We start from the raw sequence: 25,751 nt of genomic DNA on the forward strand, positions 1-25,751 counted from the left end.
TACATGTAATTTATATATGTACTTGGTGTAGTTGTGTGTGTGATTTTTAACATAGCTGTTACTTTTTTGGGTCTTAAACTAATGAGTCAACTTATTAAGAAAAGATTACATGTATTTTATGGAAAGTCAACCCACTTTCCTTTTATACTTATATTAAAATTTATTCTTATATATGTTACTAATTTTTGAGAATGGAATTGATGGCATCAGCAGTTACTTGTTAGCTTTTCCTCCCTAATTTAATTGCCACTGTGCTGTCTGAAGACAATGTTATGTGATTGTTTTTTTGTAAGTCCTAAACAAATAAATTGGTTTTGATTTAGGAACATCAGTCCAGTCAGTTACTTAGATTTTTTTAAGGAAGAAAATGAAATGTAGTAATTGCCTATCATTTTCTGGAAACAGGGGTGTGAAAAATTGATATATTGGAGTATTATGTTTTTAATCATTTTGTAAATTAGGATTGCCCACCAGTATATCTGCTTGACTCCTGTGTATTCTCTCGCTGGGTGTAGGCTGACTTGAATAAGTTTACATTCCGATACTGAGAATTGCATTCCACTGGGTAGTTCTGACGTACAAGAAGAATGTGGAGGCCCATACAAAGGGCAAGATTAGGGACACTGATAGAAGAGGCTTCTATGCTCTGTGACTGCCTTTCGTGGAAAGCTCACACTGGCAGAAAGTGCTCTTGACCCAACTTGGGAGAGGAAAATGTGGTCACAGAAACTTCGGACAATTTGGCCTTACAACACCTGCAACACCCTGTCTGGTGTTTCGTTGCCTGTGGGTATTTACGAAAACTAGGTAAGACTTCACATTCTCAAACTTTCATGCGGTGTGGGAGTCTTGAAGGCAAGTTTCGTTTTCTCTATTTTATATTATATGGAAGACTACTTAGTAATTTTTTGTCTTCATATTTTTGGTATTACAGAGTCATACCATTTGCACCTGTAGAAATATTTAACTTAGTTTCAATTTTGCTAACAATTTTAATTCTTAATTTTTAAATTGTTTTGTATAAAAACTTCAGCAAAAAATTTAACGGGAATGAAAGTCTGAATTGTTATACTGTTTTTAGAGCAATTGTTCCTTAGTCATACTGAGGGAGTACTAGCATTTAGGAGTAATTTGTTTCATATGCTGCAAGTGGTCTTTTCAATAATCATTTACTGGTGGGCTTAATTTTTTTTCTTTTTTGATACGGCAGAGAACTCAAAGATTGACCAGAAGTGAACCTGCATCACTTCTAGTTGTCATCTTGTGGTTGTTTAATATCAGATTTTAAGGACATGCTGAAATTACATTGAGATTGAATTGTTGAAAGGCAAGGTGTACAGTGTATTTATACAGAACAATTTAGAAGGGTTTAAAATAGACCATAGTGACCACATTTTCACTCTGTGTAGAAGGAGAAGACTATCAGCATTCTTAAAACACATATACCATACTTCTCCCTTCCACCACCCCCTTTTCCGACTTTATGGCCTCTAATTAGACACCTCTTGTCAAATGCTGGTGTCTAGTTAGAAAGAACTGACAGGTTTTTAAAATATTCAGGCTAACTCTCATTGATAACTGTTAACCTGCATCTTTCTTGTTTTTGAAAGACAGCTATTCATATATGTGTGTTAATACATATGTGTTAATAGCATGTCTTATCTACAAATACACATACACACAAAGACTGAAACTACTAGAAGACCAGAAATAACTTTTGAAAGATATTTTAATTCAAAGTAGAAAAGATAAGCTATATATCTTTAAAAATTAAGGATTCTGAAATTTTAAAATACTTGTTTATCTTGGTAAGTGGTATTATGAGTGCCATTTCAAAGAAGCAGATGTCCTACTAGTTGAAGTTCTGGCAGTAGCTCCCTGAAGAGATTTGGTCTTTATAGGTTTGACATTCAGATCTTTATAGGTTTGACATTCAGATCTTTGCGGGGATAACCCTAAAGCTCTTTATGGTCATTTGTAATTTTGCTGAATTTGAATTGCCTTCTGAATTACAAATGCTGATTTGTGTTTTTCACTCAACTAGCTAGTGAGTGAGCCTGGCCATTGAGAATTCATCTCTCAATGAAACTCACTTCTCAACTTGTCATTGAGTTATAGCTGTTTGTGTACTTGTCATCCATGGAATATAAACTACTTAAGAAAAGGGACTATATTTAGTGAGTTTTTCTGTAAACTCTGTATTACAGATTACTGTGTTTATATTGGTAATATCGATTCTGTTATGTGTCCAGTGAACATTTGGAAGAAGAATAGATAGCACAATAATATATATGTCAGAAATAATATCATGTAGTCATGCACTGTGTAGTAATGTTTTGATCAATAATGGACGACATATACAGTGATCATCCCAGAAGATTATAATATGGTATTTGTACTGTACCTTTTCTATGTTTAGATGTTTAGATACACAAATACCGTTGTGTTACAATTGCCTACAATATTCAGTACAGTAACATTCTGTATGGGTTTGTAGCCTAGGAGCAATAGGCTGTATCATCTAGCCTAGGTTTATAGTAGGCTACACCATCTGGGTTTGTGTAAGTATATTCTGTGATGGTCACACAACAGTAAAATCGCCAAACAACATATTACCCAGAACATATCTTCATCCTTAAGCAATGCATGACTGTATGTTAATATATATTATTACTCACATTATTTTATGTGTTATATGTTATGTATATAATATATTCTCACAAATACATTATATGTTAAATTTAAACAAAAGTTTCTCACATGAATCATGTATATATGTTAGAAATAATATATGTTTTGTAGAGAGAGAAAAAAGAAATAACCTCAAATATATGACCATAGATAAAGAAAAAATGAGATTAATGTTAGGGGAAAGAAAAATGTTCATATAATTGACTCTTCTAAACTTTGATTTAAAATAAAGATTAAGTTGTATCCTTAATCCAAAAATTTCAAATATAGAATGCTCCAAAACTTGAAATTTTTTGAGCACTGACATGGTGCTCAAAGGAAATGCTCATTGAAGCATTTTGGATTTCATATTTCCAGAGTAGGGATGCTCCACCTATGCATGCAAATATTCCCAAATCCAAAATAATCCAAAATCGAAGCACTTCTGATGCTAAGCATTTTGGATAATGGATACTCGACCTGTCTTTCAGCCATATTTGTTTACCTTCTGCCCGTCTCTAACTAGGTCTTTCACCCAATGTCTATTACTTCATTGTTAAATTATATAAAAGAGATGGGTTCCCAGTTTGTCTGTCATTAAACATAACTCTTCCTTTGTTCCTAAGATTTGCTGTTTGTTAAAATAGAGATTCTATTTTTTCTTATTCAAGTCCCAGATTTTTGCCAATAAACCCAAATATCCTGTCTGTAGTTTCTTTTCTAAGCTTTTTTTTATTGTGGTAAAAAATATGTAAAGTTTGTCATTTTAACTATTTTTAAATGTATGGTTACATTTAAGTGTGTGTTACAGTGGCATTAATTACATTCACACTGTTGTGCCACTAGTGGCGCTACCTCTTTCTAAAGCTTTTCTGTAACTCCAAATGGAAACCCCAAAACCATTATGCTTTCCTAACCGCTTTCTCCAACTCTTGGCAACCTTGAATCGACTTTCTGTCTCTATGAATTTGCCTATTCTAGATATTTCGTGTAAGTGGAATCATATGATATTTGTACTTTTGTGGCTGGCTTGTTGTCTTTAGTGGATGTTTTCAAGGTTCATCCATGTTGTAGCAGGTATCAGAACTTCATTCCTTTATATGGCTGAATAATATTCCTTTGTGTGCGTATGCCACAGCTTGTTTATCCGTTCTTCCATTGTTGGACACTTGGGTTGTTTCCACATTTTGGCTACTGTGAATAATGTTGCAGTGAACATTGGTGTACAAATATCTGTTTGAGTTCCTGCCCTCAGTTCTTTTTGGTATTTATCTAGGGCTAGAATTGCTGTGTCATATGTTAATTCTATGTTTAGATTTTTGAGAAATTGCCAAACTGTCTTCCACAGTGGTTGTATCATTTTACATGCCCACTAGCAATGCACAGGGTTCCAAGTCCTCCACGTTATATTTTTTTCTTTCTTTTTGCTTTCTTGAAAAAGGGAAATAATAAAAAATTGTAGCCATCCTGATATCTCATTTGCATGTGGCTTCAGGTGTGAAATGGTATCTTATTGTGGTTTTGATTTGCTTTTCTCTAATGACTAAAGATGCTGAGGACCTTTTCATGTGCATATTGGCTCTTTGTGTATCTTCTCTGGAGAAATGCCTATGTAAATCCTTTGTCAAGTTTACATTGGGTTGTCTTTTTGTTGTTTAAGACTTTTATATATTTTGAATATTGAATCTTTATCAGATATGTGATTTACAAATACTTTCTTATTCTGCAGGTTGCCTTTTCAGTTAATTGATAAGGCCCTTTGATGCAGAGTTTTTAATTTTGATGAAATTTAGTTTATCTATGTTTATTCTCCTATTCCTCATGCTTTTATTTTCCAGAGCTAAGAATCTATTGCCAACTCCAAGGTCATGAGGATTTATTCCTATGGTTTTACTAATAGTTTACTTTTGGCTCTTATATTTAGCTTGTTGATTCATTTTAAGTTTTGTGTATCGTGTGCGGTAGGGATCCAGTTTCATTCTTTTTCATGTGAAATCCAGTAATCCCACCATCATGTGTTGAAGACTCTGTTCTTCTCTCATTGAACAGATATGGCATCCTTGTCAAAAATCAACTGGTCAATCATTTGCAGCAACCTGGATGAGAATGGAGACTATTATTTTAAGTGAAGTAACTCAGGAATGGAAAACCAAACATCGTATGTTCTCACTCATAAGTGGGAGCTAATCTATGAGGATACAGAGGCATAATAATGACACAGTGGACTTTGGGGACTCGGGGGAAGTGTGAGAAAGGAGTGAGGGATAAAAGACTACAAATTGGGTGCAGTGTATACTGCTTGGGTGATGGGTACACCAAAATCTCACAAATCACCACTAAAGAACTTATGTAACCAAGTGCCACCTATTCCCCAATAACCTATGGAAATAAAAAATTAGAAAAAAAAACCCATAAGGAATAAAAAGGCATGTTAATTTAACACACACAAAAAATCAATTGACCATTGATGTATGAGTTTATTCCTGGACTCCCAATTCTATCCTTTTGGCCTAAGTACCACACTATTTTGATTACTGTAGCTTTGTAGTAAGTTTTGAAATTGGGAAGTGTGAGTCCTCTGACTTTGTTCTTTTTCAAGATTGTCCTGGCAAATTAGGGCTCCCTGAATTTCCATATGAATTTTAGGACCAGCTTTTTCATTTCTGTAAAAAAGACTGGTCTAATTTTGATAGAGGGTATGTTGAATCTGTAGATCACCTTGTGTAGTTTATTATAAGACTTACTAAAAAGAAACTGCTGTATTTGATAGTGTTAAGAGTCCATTTCTGACAGTGGCACCAAGGAACTGGATGCAATCACATTTGGATCAGAATGTAGTCACATGGTTTAGAACAATCCTTACCTACTTCTGATTTTTTGATGAAGGATCGTAGGTGTACACTTAAGTTACCCAAGTTCTTCTTTAATTGTATTATTTCTAAGTTTTTAAAAAATGATTATTTTAGAAACTTATGGGATACTGGCTTTCAGCTGGTGTAATAGGACTTAATGAAATATTATTATTATTATTATTATTAGAGACAGAGTCTTGCTCTGTCACCCAGGCTGGAGTGTAGTGGCACGATCTCGGCTCACTGCAACCTCTGCCTTCTTTGTTCAAGTGATTATTCTGCCTCAGCCTCCCGAGTAGCTGGGACTTTAGGTGCACGCCACCATGCCCAGCTAATTTTTTTTTTTTTTTTTTTTTGAGACAGACTCTCGCTCTGTCGCCCAGGCTGGAATGCAGTGGTGTGATCTCGGCTCACTGCAAGCTCCACCTCCTGGGTTCACACCATGTATTGGCCAGTCTGGTCTCAAACTCCTGACCTCAGGTGATCTGCCTGCTTCTGCCTCCCAAAGTGTGGGGATTATAGGCATGAGCCACTGCTCCCAGCCTATTATTATTATTATTATTTTTGAGACTGAGTCTTGCTCTGTTACCCAGGCTGGAGTGCAGTGGTGCAATCTCAACTCACTGCAACCTCCGTCTCCTGAGTTCAAGCGATTCTCCTACCTCAGCCTCCTGAGTAGTTAGGATTACAGGTGCCTGCCATCATGCCTGGCTAACTTTTGTATTTTTAGTAGAGATGAGGTTTCACCATGTTGGCTAGGCTGGTCTTGAATTCCTAACCTCAAGTGTTCCGCCCACCTCGGCCTTCCAAAGTGCTGGGATTACAGGCATGAGCCACCGTGCCCAGCCTATGAAAAATTATCTTAATTTATGCATCTGGTCTTTTGGAAAGCCCTTTGGATTCCCTGAATTTTTTGTGAGAAACTTTTCAGTTCTGTGTTTTTCCCCTTAGACACTCTTCCAGGGTAATACCCTTTTATAGATTTGATTTTCTATAAGGGCATGTATTGTAATTATTGTTTTTGATTCTTTCCTTGTGTGTCCATCATTTCAAAGTTTGTCTTTGTTTATAATTTTACTTGTGTAAGCATCTTGCTCTGCTAATGCATTCAAAGACTTCGTTTTTATTAATAACTTTTAACTGAAAGCTGAGAACCTGTTGTTTAGTATAATATTAAATGCTGTGTGCATTTGATCACTTTTTCAGTGTAGAGCATTTCATTGTGCACACTGGATCCTCTACAGCTTGCCTGCACTCACACTCTTTGTAAAATGTCTTGTACTTTATTCTTACTGTTTCGGTTTTGTGTTTTACTCTCTCAAAGTGTATTTGTTATTTGCAATCCTGAAGATTTTGCACCATTTTTTTCCACTAAGTAATCTAAAATATTTTAAAGGATTGTTCTTTATATTGTCTATGAGGTACTTTATCTCCTATACATCTTCATCTGTTGCCTTTTTGAAGTCTCTGTCCTTATTTTCCAGAGCTGAATTTTTTCAAACAGTTTCGTGTAGAACTTCGCCAAAGATTTTTGAAAATGTAGTAAATAATCATATTTACTTACTTTTGTTTATGTATTGTTTCAAAGAATCAGAGAGCAGAAGCAAAAGTAACTTGTGGACTTAATTTCTAGCTAACATTTTTTTTTTCCACTTCTTTGTCTGTTTCTTCCAACCTTATAGCTTCTGGTTTGTGAGCTAAGAGCACATCATCTCTGTGAGAGAGCTCAGAGGCTTTGTCACTGATCAGGCCTAGCGTGTGCACTCATGACCTACTCTTTGGCTCCTTTGAGGCTGCTTTTCCTTTCTGCATTCCTGGCTGTGTTTGAAAACATAGATTGTTGAATAAATGAAGTAATATATTCTCCCTTGCTAATGAGTGTTCTGTGCACATTGCTTTTTCCATTCAGCTTATTCAATAAATATATCTGATGGAGAGTCTGCAGTTTCTCCTGTTCACATCTTTGTGACGGTTTATAGAACTCAAGTCTTTTTATGGTTGAAAAAGTTTCATCAGGCTCTAGTGCAACTGACTCTCTGAAAAGCTCTCATGGAAATGTTTTTGTATAGCACATTTTAGGAAATGTAAACTTTTCATCCCCAAAGTAATAGTGTGCTAGTGCAACTTGAAGTGTGACTTCCTAGCCATAAAGTTCTGTTGAACGAATGACTAATTGGTAAGAGGATTTACACCCTAAGTCCTGGAGTGGTGAAGATGGTACTAGATTTATATATAAAATAAATAACAGTTATATAGTTTATTTATGTGAACATTAACACCTTTTGCTGCTAAAATTTGTAAACAATTCTAGCATATGTTTTTGTATCAAGTATTATATGAACAGTGTATACATTACAAACATTTATGATTTTTTACTGTTACATTTAAAAACGGATAAACATTAGACCACTATATTTATAAACTTGTCCAAGTCTGTAACCTGCCACATATTTTACTAACACATTGAGATTATTTATTAATTTGTAGTATATAATTATAAGCTTCATTTTAAAAAATTAAATTGCAAATAGGTAGATTCAGAAACTCAAACTTTTGTGTATATTGAGGAGTTATGGAATTTCAGTTGTATTTAATTGTAAGCTAAAAGAAATGTTTAAAAATTCAGGTCATTTAAATTGCATGAGAAGTAACATGAAGATAGATTTACTATGTTGTTCCTGTCAAATGTTTTCACTTAAAAGTACTGTAATGTGTGTGTTTGTGTGGGCATATATGTGTGAATGTATATATGAATATTTAAAATTTTTTTTTCAAATATGTTAAATATGATGCTGGTTTTGATTTTCATGGAAACTTTTTCTTCAAGACAGGGTTTTACTCTATTGCCCAGGCTAGAGTGCAGTGGCACATTCTTGGCTCACTGCAACCTCTGCCTCCCATGCTCAAGTGATCCTCCCATCTCAACTTGCTGAGTAGCTGGGACTACAGGCTGGCACCACCATGCCTGGCTAATTTTTGTGTTTTTAGTAGATACGGGGTTTCACCATGTTGCCCAAGCTGGTCTCGAACTCCTGGGCTCAAGTGATCAGCCCTCCTCAGGTTTCCAAAATGCTGGGATTACAAGCATGTGCCATCGCACCTGGCCAGAAACGATTTTGGAAAAGGACTTAATTATCTTTAACAATCAGATAATTATTATTAAGGAAAAGGACTTAAGTGATGGCCTAGTCTAACCTGATAACCTGTAAACAAATAAAATTTATCATATGATGTGGTCAAGGTAGTTTGCTAGAGATTGCAGATGATAGAATGAGAATGTTGGCTTTTCTGTTTTCTTCCTCTTACATGACTTGGCTCCTAATACTTGAAACATGTATTACTATGACATAAAGACGATTATAAATGGAATAAGAATTTTCATAGGAGTCCCTGAGAGTGCCTAATTAACTTGGAAAAAAATTGTTCAGTGAAATAGTTTTTTGGTAGAATTTTAAAGCATTTTTTCTTAAAGATAAGTTTATTAAATATGATTACCAAAAATTTTAATATTAGGCTCACACCTGTAACCCCAGAACTTTGAGAGGCCGAGGAGGGAAGATTGATTGTGGCCCTAAGTTCAAGACCAACCTGGGCAACATAGCTAGACTTTGTCTCTAAAAATTAAAAAAAAAAAAAAAAAAAAATAGCCAGGTATGGTGGTACGCACCTGTAGTCCCAGCTACTTGGGGGAGTCTGAGGTAGGAGGGTTGCTTGAATCCAGGAGTTCAAGGCTGCAGTGAGCTGTGATTGTGCCACTGTACTGTGGCTTGGGTGACAGAGTGAGACCCTGTCTCTTAAAAAAAAAAAAAAAATTAACTGGAAGGAAAGATTTTTGTGAATGAGTGAGGTGTTACATTAACAAAAAGAGCTTCACCCGAATTCTCTGTTCTTGATTCTAGTTTGCATATCCCTATGTCAGAAACAATAAATCTTCACCATTGTTAACGTGGGAATTCACCACAGATAAGGCAAAGGTGCTCTGTCTGTGTTCACTCGTGCAGAGTTTTCAGGAGGAATGAGCTTTTAGTAGTACATCAACCGAAATCACTTTACCATAGAAATAAAGTCTTAAGTTGAGTATCTTTTTCTTAAAACATTTAGAATAAGTTGATTTGAAAATTTAGGAAAGTAAATACACTTTTTAGGTGAAAAAGAAGTTTAACCTAAGCAAGTTAAGCTATGAAGAGAATTACATGTACATGCATTTTATACTTTTTTGGAACATTTCTATAGTTTGCCACTGAGACATTTCCCATCCCTACTGGAATATTTTCAAAATTCACCTGAGGATGATTTAAAATAACCTAACAGAAAACTCACTCATGCTAATAATTCTCCTTTACTTACATTATTAATTTGAAATATTATGTTAGAATTTTCCAGAAAAATCTGACTGAAACTTAAGAATTTGAATGCTTTCTTGTCATTCTGTGTAAATTATTAAAGATAATTCACTTTCTCCAATGTGTACTTTTTGTAATTGTTTTTAATTTTTATTTATCTGGAAGTTTGGCTTATGTTCACAAATACTACTTAAATCTCTGAGGTTGTCCTCACTGATTTTTTTTTTTTATTTCTTTCTAGTTTTGGCAAGCGTTCTGCAGGAAGTTTTAGGCGTGGCTGTGAATGCATTGTTTTAGAGCCTTCTGAAATGATTGTGGTAAGAGTATTTCTGTGAGGACTATTTTTCCCCTAAAAAATTGTATGAAATAAAGACATTTTTATAAACTGCTTATAATATTAGATTTTTGTTGACTAGAAAATATTGTATATTTTCCATAACATTAGATGTATTTATTTCACAACTTTTTATTAATATGAATTTGAGTTCATAATCATATTTTATTATTTACAGGATTCAATTAAATGCCAAAAAAATTTTAAAAGTACAAGTAGCTAAGTGTTTGGTTTTTGTACTTTGCAGTTCAATCTATAATAATGCCATTTAATTGAAATTTGGGGAAAATCTCTTGATTGCAGGATTTTAGCTCTCCAAGTGTCGATTGGAATGAGTGACTTACTTTAAATGAATCACTAGGTTTGCTGGTGTGAGAATAATTTTGGAATCTAAACATGCCTCCATTGTGAGCAATCATGAGGAATAACCAAATGGAACTCGTGTTCACTGTTAATTCATTCATCAGAGTTTCTAAGATGTTTTAAATGAGGAATTATTTTTTAAACAACACTATTTTAAAAAACACAAGAAAATCACTTGAATTTTTTCAAGTAATTAAAAGGAAATTTGGGGATTATGCTGGTTAAACACTCTGTTGACATCTTTTCCCTCTTTTTAATGGAATTTTGTGACTTAAAAATTTATAAAGAGAGATTATACATAGAACATATTGTTAAATATGATATTGTTAAAATAGATATTAGCAACATACCTTGAAGCTTAAAAACCAAACCTGTCATACTTTTTTCTTAACTGTATAAGAATGATTTTAAGATAGGATAATATGTACCCTTTAAAAAACTTAGTAACAAAAATAAGATGAGGTGGAAGGGGAGTTTCCCAGCCTAGACATCAGTTGATATTCTTACTGTCCCCATCCAGCACCCTAGCTGGGAAGGAAGGTCTTGTAAAGTAAATGATGTCCAAATAAAGATGATGATGGAAACTTTTATTCACATTTAGTAAAGTATTTAGTAAACAATTCTAGGTCTCTTTTCAGAGAAGATGTAGGGTTTTTCCCTATGATGTAGGAGAGGAATTCTGTCAGAAATGAGAACTTCCTCATCAAAGCTAGCGAACTTTTTGTAAAATTTACTAAAATATTTGGTAAAGTTTTACAAAATGTACTTAAGTGAGAAAGTAGCATAGTTATGAGTAAGGATTTAGGATTGGGAAGAATGTAGGCAGATATATGGCACTTTCCAACAGTAGATAGTCTTAGATATTTCGTTGAGATTTTGCCCTCTGTTAATGCTACTTTTAGATTTCTCTGGAGGATTTTTAGTCTTTAAAACTGAGTATTTTATACTTGCTGATACTACACGAACTACTAGGTTTGCTGGTGTGAGAACAGTTTTGTAACCTAGACGTGCCTCCATTATGAGCAGTCACATGAGGAATAACCTAATGTAACTTTTATTCCCTGTTCATTCATCAGCATTTCTACATATTTTTTTTTTTTGAAACGGAGTCTTGTCCTGTTGTCTAGCTTGAAGTGCAATGGCGCGATCTCAGTTCACTGCAACCTCCACCTCCTGGGTTCAAGCAATTATCCTGCCCCCAAGCAATTCTCCTGCCTCAGCCTCCCGGGTAGCTGGGATTACAGGCACGTGCCATCACACCCAGCTACTTTTTTGTATCTTTAGCAGAGATGGGGTTTCACCATGTTGGCCAGGCTGGTCTTGAACTCCTGACCTCGTGATCCACCTGCCTCGGCCTCCCAAAGTGCTGGGATTACAGGCGTGAGCAACTGTTTCTGGCCTAAAATTTTTTTAAATGAGGAATTACTTTTAAACAACACTATTTATAAAAAAAGAAACCGAAATCACGGAATGAAAGTAGAAGGAGAAACCCTTGCATAACCTACCAAAGCCATTCTGTTAGCACTGTTTGAGTCATTCAGGATTTGGAAGTTTTTACAGATTTCCATCAGGTTTTCTTTTTTTTTTTTCTATGTTGCTTAAGACAGTGTGGTAGTTGCTTTCATAATGTGTGGTAATGTATCCTGTGAGATCTTTCACTAATAAATCAGTACAAAGACTGCTGAAAATATCCTTCCCTTTGAAACGGCAGGAAATTCAAGAGTTACCCATATTGTCCTAAGTGGAACTGAAAATGCCTCCTCATAAAAGAAATGTTACTCAAAACCAATTAGTTCCAGAGAAGTTCAGAGACACTTGAAGTTTGTCTAGATAGTTTTCTACAGATGTCTTTGCAAGATGATTGAATATGGGTTATCTGTAAGTTTCTTTCTGTATCTAATATTAATAGGAAATGTTGCATTTGGAGAAATGAAATTTTGGGGGGTTTTATTTCAGGTGGACTATATGGATGAAAATGAAGAATATTTTCAGCGTCAAGCTTCCCATAGACAGTCTCGAAGGAGATTTAGAAAAATCAACCAGAAAGGTGAAAGACAAACAATTATTGACACTGTGGATCCTTATCCCATGGGCAAACCTCCTTTGCCTAGAGGCTATCACACGGTAAGTTATACAAGTATAATATTTTTATTTATTTCTAGTTTTTTGTTGGGGTTTTGTGAAAAGATGTTTAAATTTTCAATTTTTGACAAATCTTTTCAATTATATATATACACACACATTAAGTACACTTAAATATTTTTATTTGTTATATTAAATATAAAAATAAATATATAATATTTATATATTAAACATTTATTATAGAAAGAGTAGATTTTTCTGGAAACAAACATGATATGATTAGTTTTTAAAAGACATTGAAATAAGATGTCAACAGACTTTGCTAGCTCCTTTATTAAGTTGTTCTCTGAAGATCAGCTTTGTGATAAGCACATATAATTGTAATTGGAATATTTTGTTTTACCTTAATCTAACATTTTAGCGCCCTCCTGTGAACTCCACCCTTTACTCCCAACCCAAATGAGTGCTATCATCCCTGTTTTTTATTTTAAAAGTAGATATGTAAAAATTACATTATTTTTCATAGCTTTTTATACCTTTGTGAGAACATCGCTGAGATTTATTTTTTAATGCAATGAAGGAGGAATAATTTTAAATACTGCTTTTTAAAATTTCAATGTGAAGATGCCCTGAAATATTTCTAATAGGTTCAAAGATCCTCTTAAAGGCAGGCAGACATTGTCATTGTCATTTGTTTCATAAATATTGGTAAATAAACTGCTTTTTATGTTTGAGGAAACCAAGACATAGATAATGAGTGCTTTGTTCAAGATCTCAATAAAGTCATTTTAAAGCCTTATTTTTCTTATTCCTTTGTTTTTTCAAGAGCAAAATCGCTTAGATTCCTGGATATGTCATAATAATGTGAAAGATCATTTATGCATATAATACCATGAAATGAGTGGTTATTTTATGTATAATTAATTTAAAATAAAAATATAAAAAATAAAAATAGATAATTAAAAACTATTTTACATTCCCCAGTTGTTTTCCTTTACCTTTTTTTTCTTTCTTTCTGCAAATAAGTATAAATACAAAATGCATGGGAAAATGTATATAGACTTAAAATTATTTACTCAATTTTTAGTAAGTTTAAGTGTTATATCTTATACCCACACTTCATATATTCTATTTCTCAGAGAGCCCTTTTTATTTAAATATTTAATGTGGTTTTGACCACTAGCAACCTGACTACTCCTCTTGCTACCCATGAAGTATTTTAGTTTAACATGGATTTCATAGTTGAATCATTTTATTGAGCTCATTTGCAAAGGACTGCTTTTTCCCCATCACAAAGACATCTTTGTCTGTTGGAGAGACTTAGTATTAAAAAAACCATGAAAGGTTTTTTTGTTGCCATTGTCCATAAAAGAAGGTAATGTTTTTAGGGTTGATGTAGCATTATGGAAGAAGGAAATATGTATTAAAAATAGTTATACATATTAATAATACAACACAGATAATATTTTAGCCTAACATTAATATTGCTAATTTTTTTCTGCTTTGGGATTGTTTTTCCAGATTAGTTTTCAAACTAAAATAGTCAGTGGGAGTATGGATTATTTAAAATGTAGTGTTAAAGTTGGTTTGTTTGTTCTTATAGTCATATTTGTCACACTTTAGTTGGGTGGGCCATTTAATAACTGTTCCCTCCCCCCACCCCCAGCGTGATTCCCCCTTTATGGAAAGCTTCATTCAGTTTCCTTACATGGCTCCCTTTTCATTATTTGTTTTAAAATATATATTTCTTTTATTGTTACAAGTTTTTGTTTTTTTTTTTAAGTGGATTTTTAAGAATGTCTTACCTAGCCAGCAGATACTTTTAGGGAAAATTCAATAGTAGGATGAAAAATTTGGCTTGATTACTAATGGATCATATACTGGTTTACTAATGTGTGACATGTGGTATTAATTTTACTAAATGAGTTAAGATTGGCAACAACATGGTCATAAGGATTGCATCCTTTTTGGGGTGTAAAAATAACATTGTAATTGTATTTATTATTTATTTTACATAAATACATAATTTTAATGTAGGAAGATTGCAAAATTTTGTGTGTATGATGCCACATAGTAAAAAGAATTAAATAGAAATTATTATTTATTACCCCTACGTCATATTTACTTATTCTTAACAGAAATAGTTCTCTTTGAAAGAAATTGGCTAATAGTGAAGGACTGAGGGTGAAAAGTTTATTTAAAAGAATTGCATGATCAACTTCACAGGTGATTTAAAGTGATTGCAAGAGCATTTCAAGTGCATGGCTAAAGAACATGGGAAGCATTATACATATAGCTGATTCTATATGATCATTCTTAATTTTAACATTATTTTCATTTTGGCAGATGTAATATAGCATGTCTGATAATGTTCATCTTTTCCTTTCCTCCTTTATGGCACTCATTTCATTTTGGCTCAAAGGAATGCACTAAATCTCAGGTATTGTAATTTGTGTGTGGTCTCCTGACACTAACCTAAGTTTATGTGTGAATTTGCACTGTTACTAATGAATTTATCATATTGATATGTTTTGCTTGGTCTTGTCCTTCTGTATTTTGCTCTAATTTACTTTGAAATTATCAGTGGTTTGGGTGGTAGAATAGGCTGCTTGATCTGTACAGACCTGGGGATGGATTGTCCATGTTGAAGAAAGAATTCAAGTGCAAGCTACTTATTTTTAAAAATGAATGGAGCGCTTAAAAAAATGAATGGAACACTGTTCTTCACTAACCTGCTTTGCAAATAAAAAAATGAAGAGAGAAAGGCAGGCAGACATGAAGGATTTTTTTTCCTTTTTATGTGAAAGCTTATGGGAAATTCATTAGAAATTTACATTTTAAATACTACAGATGAAAACTAAAGTTCAGGAATCCCAATGGGAGAACATTTTGGGAGGCCACTGGTAAAATTTCAGATTTTCTTTAAAAAGCTTGGTCAAAAAGGAAACAAAGTTTAAAATCTCTTGTATTTTCTTATTTGCACTTTATTTTTAACAAGGTTTCTTGCTTTTATTTCATTCTACATTTTAATTGAGGTCTGTAATAATCTCCTTGCTCACTTCTTTCATGCCAGTACATGACTAAGTACTATACTAAGTACTAAAATCTATGATTTTCAGTATGAATTCTTTGAAGATCTAGATTACATTTGGGGTTATCAGGGAATTTTGAGTCAAGGAAGAAAAACTGATTTATCCCTGAAAACTAATTGGTTAAGTAACTAGTAGCATTTTATGCTTGTGTTTTATTGTTGTACAGGGAAAAGATCATGAATAATTTATTCACATTGGGGGAATCTATCATCGATATATCTTTGGCTATTAGAGTAACTTTGCCTAAAAGTATGAATTTTATGTATAATTTTTCAAATTAAAATGAGACAGTTCCTTTATGTTCTATACAAGAGAGTACGTATTAGAATGCCACAGGTGTCATGATTGCTATATTGGTTTTTGGAAGCACTACTAATTTTTAAATGATGTGGTAAATCTAAAACATTTTTATATAATTTTAAAATTTTAAGTTAAAATAATTTTAAAATTGTACACAGTTTTATGTACTTCAATGTTTTGAGCTTTTCTCTGAAAAGAGTATGCTTAAAATATATAAAACATAATATTTTAAAAGATAAATCAATATGTAATTGATCTTCCTTTTTTAGCATAAATTACCAGTCTAATTCCAACTTAGAACTTGGAATTGAATTTAAAATGTGCACTGAGTTATGATGTATACTTTAATGTACACTTTTTAAAATTAGATGCATTGCAGTAGTTTAAAGTGGATTATGATGATTTTCTTCAGAAACATGAATACTCATAGTCCATGTAGTGTGTTTTCAGGACATTTTTCAAGGCAAGTGTACGAGGTTTGCAGAGAGAATAGCATTTTAAAATGCAGTGAGAAAGGAAGATTGGAGATGGCTTTCATTAGCATTTTCTTACATTTTGATGAGTAGAGATTGAGGCTGTATTTAAAATTGCTAAAAAATAAGATTTAGCATGAATTTTCAGTCTTAAAAAGTGAGTAGATTATAGAGGCAGGTAATAAGGTTCCTGGCAGAGGCTGGAAGATTTGGGGTCTTGTCACTAAAGAACTATCTTGGGACTTTGGATGGTAATAGTTTACCTTGTCTCCAGGTTCAGAATAGGGCCGGAGAAGAAAAGCTATGTTTATTTTACCCATAGTTTCAAGCCTTCTCTGTATTGATTAGTAATTTATTCTAGAAGTTTGTGTGGGTAGGAAAATCTGAATTCCATATTAAAAATGGAGAGGAGAGGAAGGACCATTTTAACTTTTACCTTATTGGAGTGACGTGGGAAGCTGGTACCTTCCTCTTCCGTCATCTTCTATTCCTCCCCTGATTTTAATGAGGAAAAAACCCAGCTCTTCCATTTTCCTAGTTTGGAAAGAGGAAAACTGTACAGAGAAATATTAGACTAAAGATTGAAGAAAACTTGGCCAAATTGTAGAGGTTGTGTGTCCCAACTGACATTTCATAATTTCCATCCTTCCTAAGCTGGTGGCAATGTTAAAATGCTCTCCATGCTTTAAAATTCTGGTTGACCCCACACCCCCACTCCTACTTACCCAAAAATATGGCTCCACTTTATACAAATCTGAATCAGGAGACTCTGAACACAGTGTAAATAAAACATACTTATAAAGTTTCCGTCAGTACAAAAATTTTAAAATGATGAAAACTCATTGGTCATGTAAAAGGATATCTCCCACACATTTTATTAGTAGTCCTTTTCTACAATGTGAATATACACTCCAGAGTAATGTTTCATAAAGATACATTGAATTTTCCAGTAGATGAGGCTTAATGTTCTTAGAGATCACATGCAAAAGTAATGGAGAATACTACATAAGATTAAATTAATATAATGTAAGTTGAATGCCATATAATATTAAACTTTATGGAAATAATTTTTGTTGTAGTCAGTGATAATACAATATTTTTAAAATGTGGCAGCAATGTAATAAGATTGATTCATATATGAGGCTTATGAAAATCAGTCCCATTTTAAAACTAAGGTTATTATTCTGTATAATAATATAAGGCAAATTATGTTTCTTACAATGAGTGTATAAGATATAACCATTCCTAGGATATACCTTAAATATCTCTGAAGTCAGTATTTCTCTTGAGATAGAGTTAAGTTGGTTTCTCCTTCAGTTAAAGACTCCTTGGTAGTTTTGGTTAGTTTCAAAAATCATTCAGCTATTGAAACAATGAAAACATTACAGCATTTAGTTTCCGTGGTTGTGCACATTTATTTGACATTTAGGCTTTCTGACTTGAGTTATGTTCTTAAATAAGTAGGCAATATTTTTACTCATGTCATGTCTTTTCTTTGTCATTTATTATTTATTCGGTTTTTTACTGAGGTTTCTTTAGGTTTGACTCAGTATTTGCTACTTAAGAGGGTATGTTTTGGGTAATATATCAATAACTTGTATAGCTAGTAAATTTCCTAGAATATTTAAGGACTTCAAATTTTACCTTCACTTTATATGATATCACACCTGGCTATAATTTATATGATGATATTTAAAAACCTGTTTATGTATATATATATGAGAAATTACTCAATACAGGGGAAATTTCTTAGTTATCTTAACATTTTTTATCCTTTTAAAACTTAAATTTATCAAGCATTTGTTTGCTTAATTGTACCTGAAGGCTTGTCTTCAATATTATTATCAGTGTCTCTCTGTGAATTATAATGGGATGGAGTTTCAGGAAATTTGTGTATTTTATTTCTTGTATCATAGAGAGAAAAGCTCAGTATTTTCATTTATATATTTTTTGTCATTTAAGAAATATTCATTGAGTGCCCACCATGTTTCAGGTCTGTCCCAGCCTCTAGAGATATAAAAGTCTACAACACAGGAGAATCTGCCCCCTTTGCCCTTACAATCTCACAGGGAATACAGAAAAATAAATGGTACACACCCAGGGCCCCTACAGGAGTCAGGGATGGTTTCATGAACCACCCGAATATCTTGGCTCAAAGAAAGATACTTTGTACAGAAAGAATCTTATTTGTTCAAAGACTTAGAGGTTGAGTGGTCATAGGGTTTTTGAAAGCCATGTTGAAAGTTGAACTTTTTCATGACTGCAAGGAACAACAAAGAGACTGAAGCAGAGGTGTGACATACTGAGATTTACATTTAAATAAACTACTCTAGCTCCAAGATGGAATAGATTTTGGGGATAGGGATAGTAAGGTGAGACCACAAGACCTGGTTAAGCAATGGAAATGGAAATGGTGGCTAGAACATGGCAACTGGAATAAGAATGAAAGGTGAGGGATTTAGGTGGTATTCAGGGGGAAGAAAGTAGAAATAATTTATGTTTCTTTTTTTTTTTTTTTTTTTTTTTTTTTTTTTTGAGGCAGAGTTTCACTCTTGTTGCCCAGGCTGGAGTGCAATGGTGCAATCTCGGCACACCGCAACTTCTGCCTCCTGGATTCAAGTGATTCTCCTGCCTCAGCCTCTCGAGTAGCTGGGATTACAGGTGTGCACCACCAGGCCCGGCTAATTTTGTATTTTTAGTAGAGATGGGGTTTCTCCATATCGGTCAGGCTGGTTGCGAACTCCCAATCTCAATTGATCCACCCGCCTCGGCCTCCTAAAGTGCTGGGATTACAGGCGTGAACCACTGCGCCTGGCCGAAATAATTTATGTTTCAAAATAAAACTTTAGCTCTAATTCATTAATTTCTGATGATTTGCTTTGTGGGCAGTACTTTCTATTCCAATAGTGTTTAATGACCGTATTGTATATGAATATAAATACGTGAGTGAGAGTTTGAGGTGGATTAGTTTCAAGCATTCTTTAATCCAGGAAAGCTAAATAGAAATGTGAAAACTGAATTAGGTAATAAAGAATGGAAAAGAGGATGAAGAGAGAGTGTTAGAGAGTGATAAAACCCCCCACAAATGTTACTAAAATTTATTGTTTAGATGCCTGATGCTTTATGTTTTCATCAGAAGAGTCTTTGGAGAGTGGTATCAAAAGTATCCTTTGCTTTTCACACCCATTATTGGCAGGTTTACTAGTTCCTCTTTACCCTAGATTATGTTGCATTTTAACATCCTGCAGAAAGCTCCCTGTGGAAAAGTCTCTGAACAATAGGTGGATGTAACAATACCGTGCTGTGTGTGCTGCAATTTCTGGCAAAATGCAGCATGTTAAAGCTGCTATAGTGGTTTCAACCTCCTTGCTTTGTGGGGACTAACTCTCTTTCTTGCAGTTACAATCAGGTATTTATGTTGATTTAATTTATATGGATTGGGAAATTGCTATAGCGTATGTGCAGAAATTGAAATGTAAATCAGGAAATAGTTTAGAAAATAAAATGATTTCTCATGCTATTAACAGCATGCATTGTAAATTCATGCAAGGCAGTTGAGAATGGTATGCAGTGTGCTGTTTACCCAAGTTTCAGCTTCTGTTGAAGGATGTCTATTTTTATATATTACATCATCTCTGCTACAGAACTCCGGTGTCCACTGGGATTTACTGTTCTTTCATTCCATTTTGAAAGAAAGCTTGTATTGATGTCATAATTGGACCCATCTTTTGGTTGCACTTGGAAATTGAAAGTAATAAGGGTGTTGTGTAGCAAGTCATGCAATATTTCAAGCGATTTATTTGTCGAAAAGATCACTGTCACTTGGTCTTGCCTCTCCTTGTGAATACTGGTGGCTCTCTGTGCTGTACATGTTTTAAATATACTTGGCTAAAATTTAGCTTTTAATCGCAACAGCGAAGATGCTTTTCATCTTCGACTGTTTCATTTCTTATCATGTGATTTTTTTTTGTCATGAGATTTTGCAGAGCTACATGCTGATTTAAAAAAAAGTCTTTTTTTTTTTTTTTTTTTTTAAAAAAAAAAAAAACCTACTTTGATATTCAGACCTATTTCCTGCCAGTGCTGAATTGATCTTTTTACAGTTATCTGTTGTAAGTTGTCTGTTTTCACTGTTTGAAATATCAGGTGATTGGAAATACTCTCTTTTGGTTTTGAGTGCAGTTTTAAAACATTATTAACCTGAAATGCCTCTCTGTTAGCTGGAAGATACTGTTGACTTCTGGACAAAACTCTAGCATTTTATGGAATATATAGATGTTAGGTTTTAAATCAGTTGTGAAAGAAAATATTTTAATTATTTATATGAAGATAATTAAAAAATACCTAATAATGCTATACATATTTATCTATATAAAATTTTCCCCTTATTTTCTCTGAAAAATTTAGTCATTTAGTCAGTATTATCTATACTATTTTAATAGTAAACTTTTTTTTTTTTAACTTATCAGGGACACAAACCTCCACTTCTTTTTCCCAGTAACAACTTATTTGAGATATAATTCACATGCCATACAATTCACCTATTTAAAATACATAAGTTATCATTGTTTTTCTTTTTTGGTTAAAGAAACCCAGATACCATTAATGTTACCATCTTAACATTTTTATGATACAGCTCAGTAGGGTTAAGTATATTAGTAGTAAACTTTGGACTCACTGAGCATATCCATTTCACAGATGTACTGCCTAGCATCCTTTGTGATAATTAAAATTACTTGTATTGGGAAATATCAAGGCAAAAAAGTAAAATAAAATTACACATAGGCTAAAAAATACCTTTAAAGATATTTTGAGAAAAAGTGTAGAATCTATTTTTAAAACCTTACTAAATAATTGTATTATAGCAGTTTCTTATGGACTCAGTAGATGATCAGATATCCTCCCCCACCCCCTTTAATCTTCCTTTCTTTTAAGTGCAAGACAGAAGACAACATATATGGTGCATTGTGTACTGCTTGGGAGATGGGTGCACCAGGATCTCACAAATCACCACTAAAGAACTTACTTATGTAACCAAATACCACCTGTACCCCAATAACTTATGGAAAAATAATAATAATAATTAAGTGGAAGACGTGGTAGTTGGATGCAATATGACATTTGGAATGGCTGGCATAGGGGAGAAATGGTATGGCAGCAGAGTGGACCAAATCTGTAATACAAATTGCTGATTTGGATAAATAGTAGAGTAATTACAAAGGGAAATATTTGAGGATGAAAAAGAAAATACTCAGGCTGTCTTGATTTTTACTCAGATGTCTATGAGAATAGCAATGGTAATTTGCCATTTGTGGTTTCAATACAATGCAGAAGGCATTTGAGGGTATTAGAAAATAAAACCTCAAAATAAGTTGTGACATTTCCCTTTCACCAATTATTAGCACTCTTCTTCTTCTTCTTCTTTTTTTTTTTTTTTTTTTGAGACAGGGTCTCTTGCTCTGTCACCCAAGCTGGAGTACAGTGGCGTCATCTCGGGTCACTACAACTGAGAGGTGACAACGTGCTAGCAGCCCTCGCTTGCTCTCGGCGCCACCTCGGCCTCTGCGTCCATTCTGGCCATGCTCGAGGAGCCCTTCAGCCTGCCACTGCGCTGTGGGGGTCGCTCTCTCGGCGGGGCCGGAGCCGGCTCTCTCTGCTTGCGGGGAGGTATGGAGGGAGATGTGCAGGTGGGAACCTGGGCTGTGAGCTGTGCTCACGGGCCAGCGCGAGTTCCGGGTGGGCTCAGGCTCAGCGGGCCCCACACTCGGAGCGGGCCCCACACTCGGAGCGGCCCACCGGCGCTGCTGGCCCAGGCAGTGAGGGGCTTAGCACCTGGGCCAGCAGCTGTGGAGGGTGTGCCAGGTCCCCCAGCACTGCCGGCCTGCCCGCCCTGCACTTGAATTCTCGCCAGGCCTCAGCCACCTCCCCATGGGGCAGGGCTCGGGACCTGCAACCTGCCATGTCCGAGCCCCCAACCCCCTGTGGGCTCCGGCGCTGCCTGAGCCTCCCCGATGGGCGCCCTCCCTTGCTCTGCAGTGCCCGGTCCCATCGACCACCCAAGGGCTGAGGAGTGCAGTGCAGGACTGGCGGGCAGCTCCTCCCGCCGCCCTGGCGTGGGATCCACTAGGCAAAGCTAGCTGGGCTCCTGAGTCCCGTGGGGACTTGGAGAACTTCTGTGTCTAGCTGGAGGATTGTAAATGCACCAATCAGCATTCTGTGTCTAGCTAAAGGTTTGTGAATGCACCAATTAGTTCTCTGTGTCTAGCTCAGGGATTGTAAACGCACCAATCAGCACTCTTGTGTCTAGCTAAAGGTTTGTAAACACACCAATCAGTGCTCTGTGTCTAGCAAATCTAGTGGGGACTTGGAGAACTTTTATGTCTAGCTAGAGGGTTGTAAATGCACCAATCAGCACTCTGTGTCTAGCTCAGGGATTGTAAACGCACCAGTCAGCACCCTGTCAAAACGGACCGATCAGCTCTCTGTAAAATGGGCCAATCAGCTCTCTGTAAAATGGACCAATCAGCAGAATGTGGGTGGGGTCAGATAAGGGAATAAAAGCAGGCTGCCTGAGTCCGAAGTGACAACCTGCTTGGGTTTGCTTCCACGCTGTGGAAGCTTTGTTCTTTTGCTCTTCACAGTAAATTTTGCTGCTGCTCAGTCTTTGCGTCTGCCACGTTTTTAAGAGCCGTGACACTCACTGCGAAGGTCTGCAGCTTCACTCCTGAAGCCAGCAAGACCACGAACCCACTGGAAGGAACAAACAACTCCAGAGGTGCACCTTTTAGAGCTGTAACACGGCGAAGGTCTGCAGCTTCACTCCTGAAGTCAGCAAGACCACGAACCCACCAGAAGGAACAAATTCTGGACACATCTGAACATCTGAAGGAACAAACTCTGGACACACCATCTTTAAGAACTGTAACACTCACCGTGAGGGTCCGTGGCTTCATTCTTGAAGTCAGCGCGACCAAGAACCCACCAATTCTGGACACACAACCTCCACTTTTCAGGCTTAAGAGATTCTGCCACCTCAGCCTCCCTAGTAGCTGAGACTACAGGCGTGAGCCAGCACACTCGTGTTTTTTGTAGAAACAGGGTTTCGCCATATTGCCCAGGCTGCGTTTGAACTCCTGAGCTCAAGCGATTTGCCTGCCTTGGCCTCCCAAAGTACTGGGATTACAGGCGCCTGGCCCTGTATTTCTTTATGCAAGAATTTAAACTGAACCTTTAAAAAAAAAGTTTGAATTATCAGGACTTTTGGAACACTTGGGAAAGTTTTTAGAAAGGGATCATTTTGCCATTTGTTAATTTATGAAATAAGCATATCCCTAATCAACTGGGATGTAGAGAATACTTGAGCGTTGTTGATATTCTTGATGTCATTTACAGTGGGCATTTTTGAGGAATACTTGACAGCTCAGTTTAAAAATTACTCTGTAGAATAAACTTTTGCCTGAATTTTAGTATTAACTTTGGTTAGACTGAAAGAGCGGCCAGCTATTCTGCAAGCGGATTGTCAGAGGGTTCTGTTGAAGTGGGTGTAAACAGGAAATCTAAGGACAGTTGATAACTGCATTCTTTCACATCAGCTAAGAGAGGCTGATTGTTTTCTAGTTGCAGCAGTTTTCAAACAGTTTCATCTCTGGACTCCTTTAAACTTCTAAAAATTTTTTTTCCGCTCTAATGAGCTTTTGTTTATTATTATTTACCACATTAGAAATTGAAACAAAAAGTTTTAAATATGTATCCATTGATTAACTTAAAAATAGTAATACACACATTACACATTAACATGAGGGTTTTTAAGGGGAAAATATTTTATAAAACAAAAATTTGTAAGAAGAATGATAGTGTTTTATGCTTTAGCAAATATGTTTAATATTGGCCTAATAGACAGTTGGATTCTCGTATGTGTATTCAGTCTGTTGTGATACGCTGTTCTGGTCGAAGTATGTAAAGTGTATGAAGAAAATCTGGCCTCACATGCATAGGTAGTTGGAAAAGGGAAGAGTATTTTAACAGCTTTCAAAAATAATTGTGGGTGTTTTTTGAAAGACTGCACCAAAATTTGACCAGTAGTGGTTTCTTAAAGATCAGTTGCAATGAGAAATTTAAAACCATGTTAGTTAACTTGCCTTACTCTCTTTTATTAAAACCCATTGGTCTTAACTGCACAATGAAAGGATCTTTTTACTTATGCATACTTTTGTAACATCATGCAGTGGTCACTGGGTTAAACAGTCTTCTGAATTTTGACACATTATACAATATAAAGAAAAATCACATTTGTTAATACCACCACAGATCTCATAAAGAAAGGGCCTTAATTATGAAGCTGTCAAAGTTACTGTGTTAGATATGTTTTTCAAAATTCTTTTAGTTGAAACTTCAAACTTTATCATTAGCAAAGTATTATCAGCTGTTTTTCTTCAAATGACAAGCTCTTTTTGTTCATTTTTAGAAAATACCTGCCAGATACCCAATTCCGAATAACCATAGTTTTTATTATTATTATTATTTGTTCTTTCAAATGAAAATGTTTTTCTGTGGCCGGGCGCGGTGGCTCACGCCTGTAATCTCAGCACTTCGGGAGGCCGAGGTGGGCGGATCACGAGGTGAGGAGATCGAGACCATCCTGGCTAATACGGTGAAACCACGTCTCTGCTAAAAATAACAAAAAATTAGCCGGGCGTGGTGGTGGGCGCCTGTAGTTCCAGCTACTCGGGAGGCTGAGGCAGGAGAATGGCGTGAACCCGGGAGGCGGGGCTGGCAGTGAGCCTGGGGAACAGAGCGAGACTCCGTCTCAAAAAATAAAAAAAAATGTTTTTCTGTGAAAAAAGGGGCCAGTTCACTTACGACTGGAATAATTGCACATCTTTTCCTTGAAACAACCATTGTACATTGTAACAAAAGTGCTTTATGCAAACTTCTCACTTCATCATACAGAATATTAAAAGGACGTATACTAATGGGTGGAGATTTAATGCAATTAATTATTACTGCTTTATCAAGGACACTTTAATACTGGCATTTCCTTTTTTTGCCACTGTGAGTGGTGGTAAAGAATACAAGGACCATATTGGTAATAACAGTAGTTACATAGTAGTAGTGATGCCAGTGTCTTGATATATCCTAAGACATCAGTTAGGTTTTACCCATTTTTGCTTTTACACATCAGCACAGTGAGAAAAGCAAGTAACATTTTAATGTCATAATGAAAACATAGTTTGGCTTTATGA

The 25,751-nt window shown here is 35.3% G+C and overlaps 1 protein-coding gene across 11 annotated transcripts in view; it reads left to right on the top strand.

The window, feature by feature from the left end:
- The window catches only part of RAPGEF2 (Rap guanine nucleotide exchange factor 2), a 256,394-nt gene that overhangs the window by 126,567 nt on the left and 104,076 nt on the right, over window positions 1–25,751 (top strand). For 8 of the 11 annotated variants that reach the window (XM_055276266.1, XM_055276268.1, XM_055276262.2 and 5 more), the window contains 3 exons: window positions 10,107–10,182; window positions 12,519–12,686; window positions 15,067–15,084. In XM_055276266.1, the coding sequence (XP_055132241.1) occupies window positions 10,107–10,182; window positions 12,519–12,686; window positions 15,067–15,084 (262 nt within the window). The remainder of the gene's footprint in view (window positions 1–10,106; window positions 10,183–12,518; window positions 12,687–15,066; window positions 15,085–25,751) is intronic. The other 3 variants (XM_055276263.2, XM_055276269.2, XM_063638335.1) reach the window with 1 other exon arrangement.

Source organism: Symphalangus syndactylus, chromosome 4 (assembly GCF_028878055.3).
Source record: "Symphalangus syndactylus isolate Jambi chromosome 4, NHGRI_mSymSyn1-v2.1_pri, whole genome shotgun sequence".
NCBI classification, from domain to species: Eukaryota; Metazoa; Chordata; class Mammalia; order Primates; family Hylobatidae; genus Symphalangus; species Symphalangus syndactylus.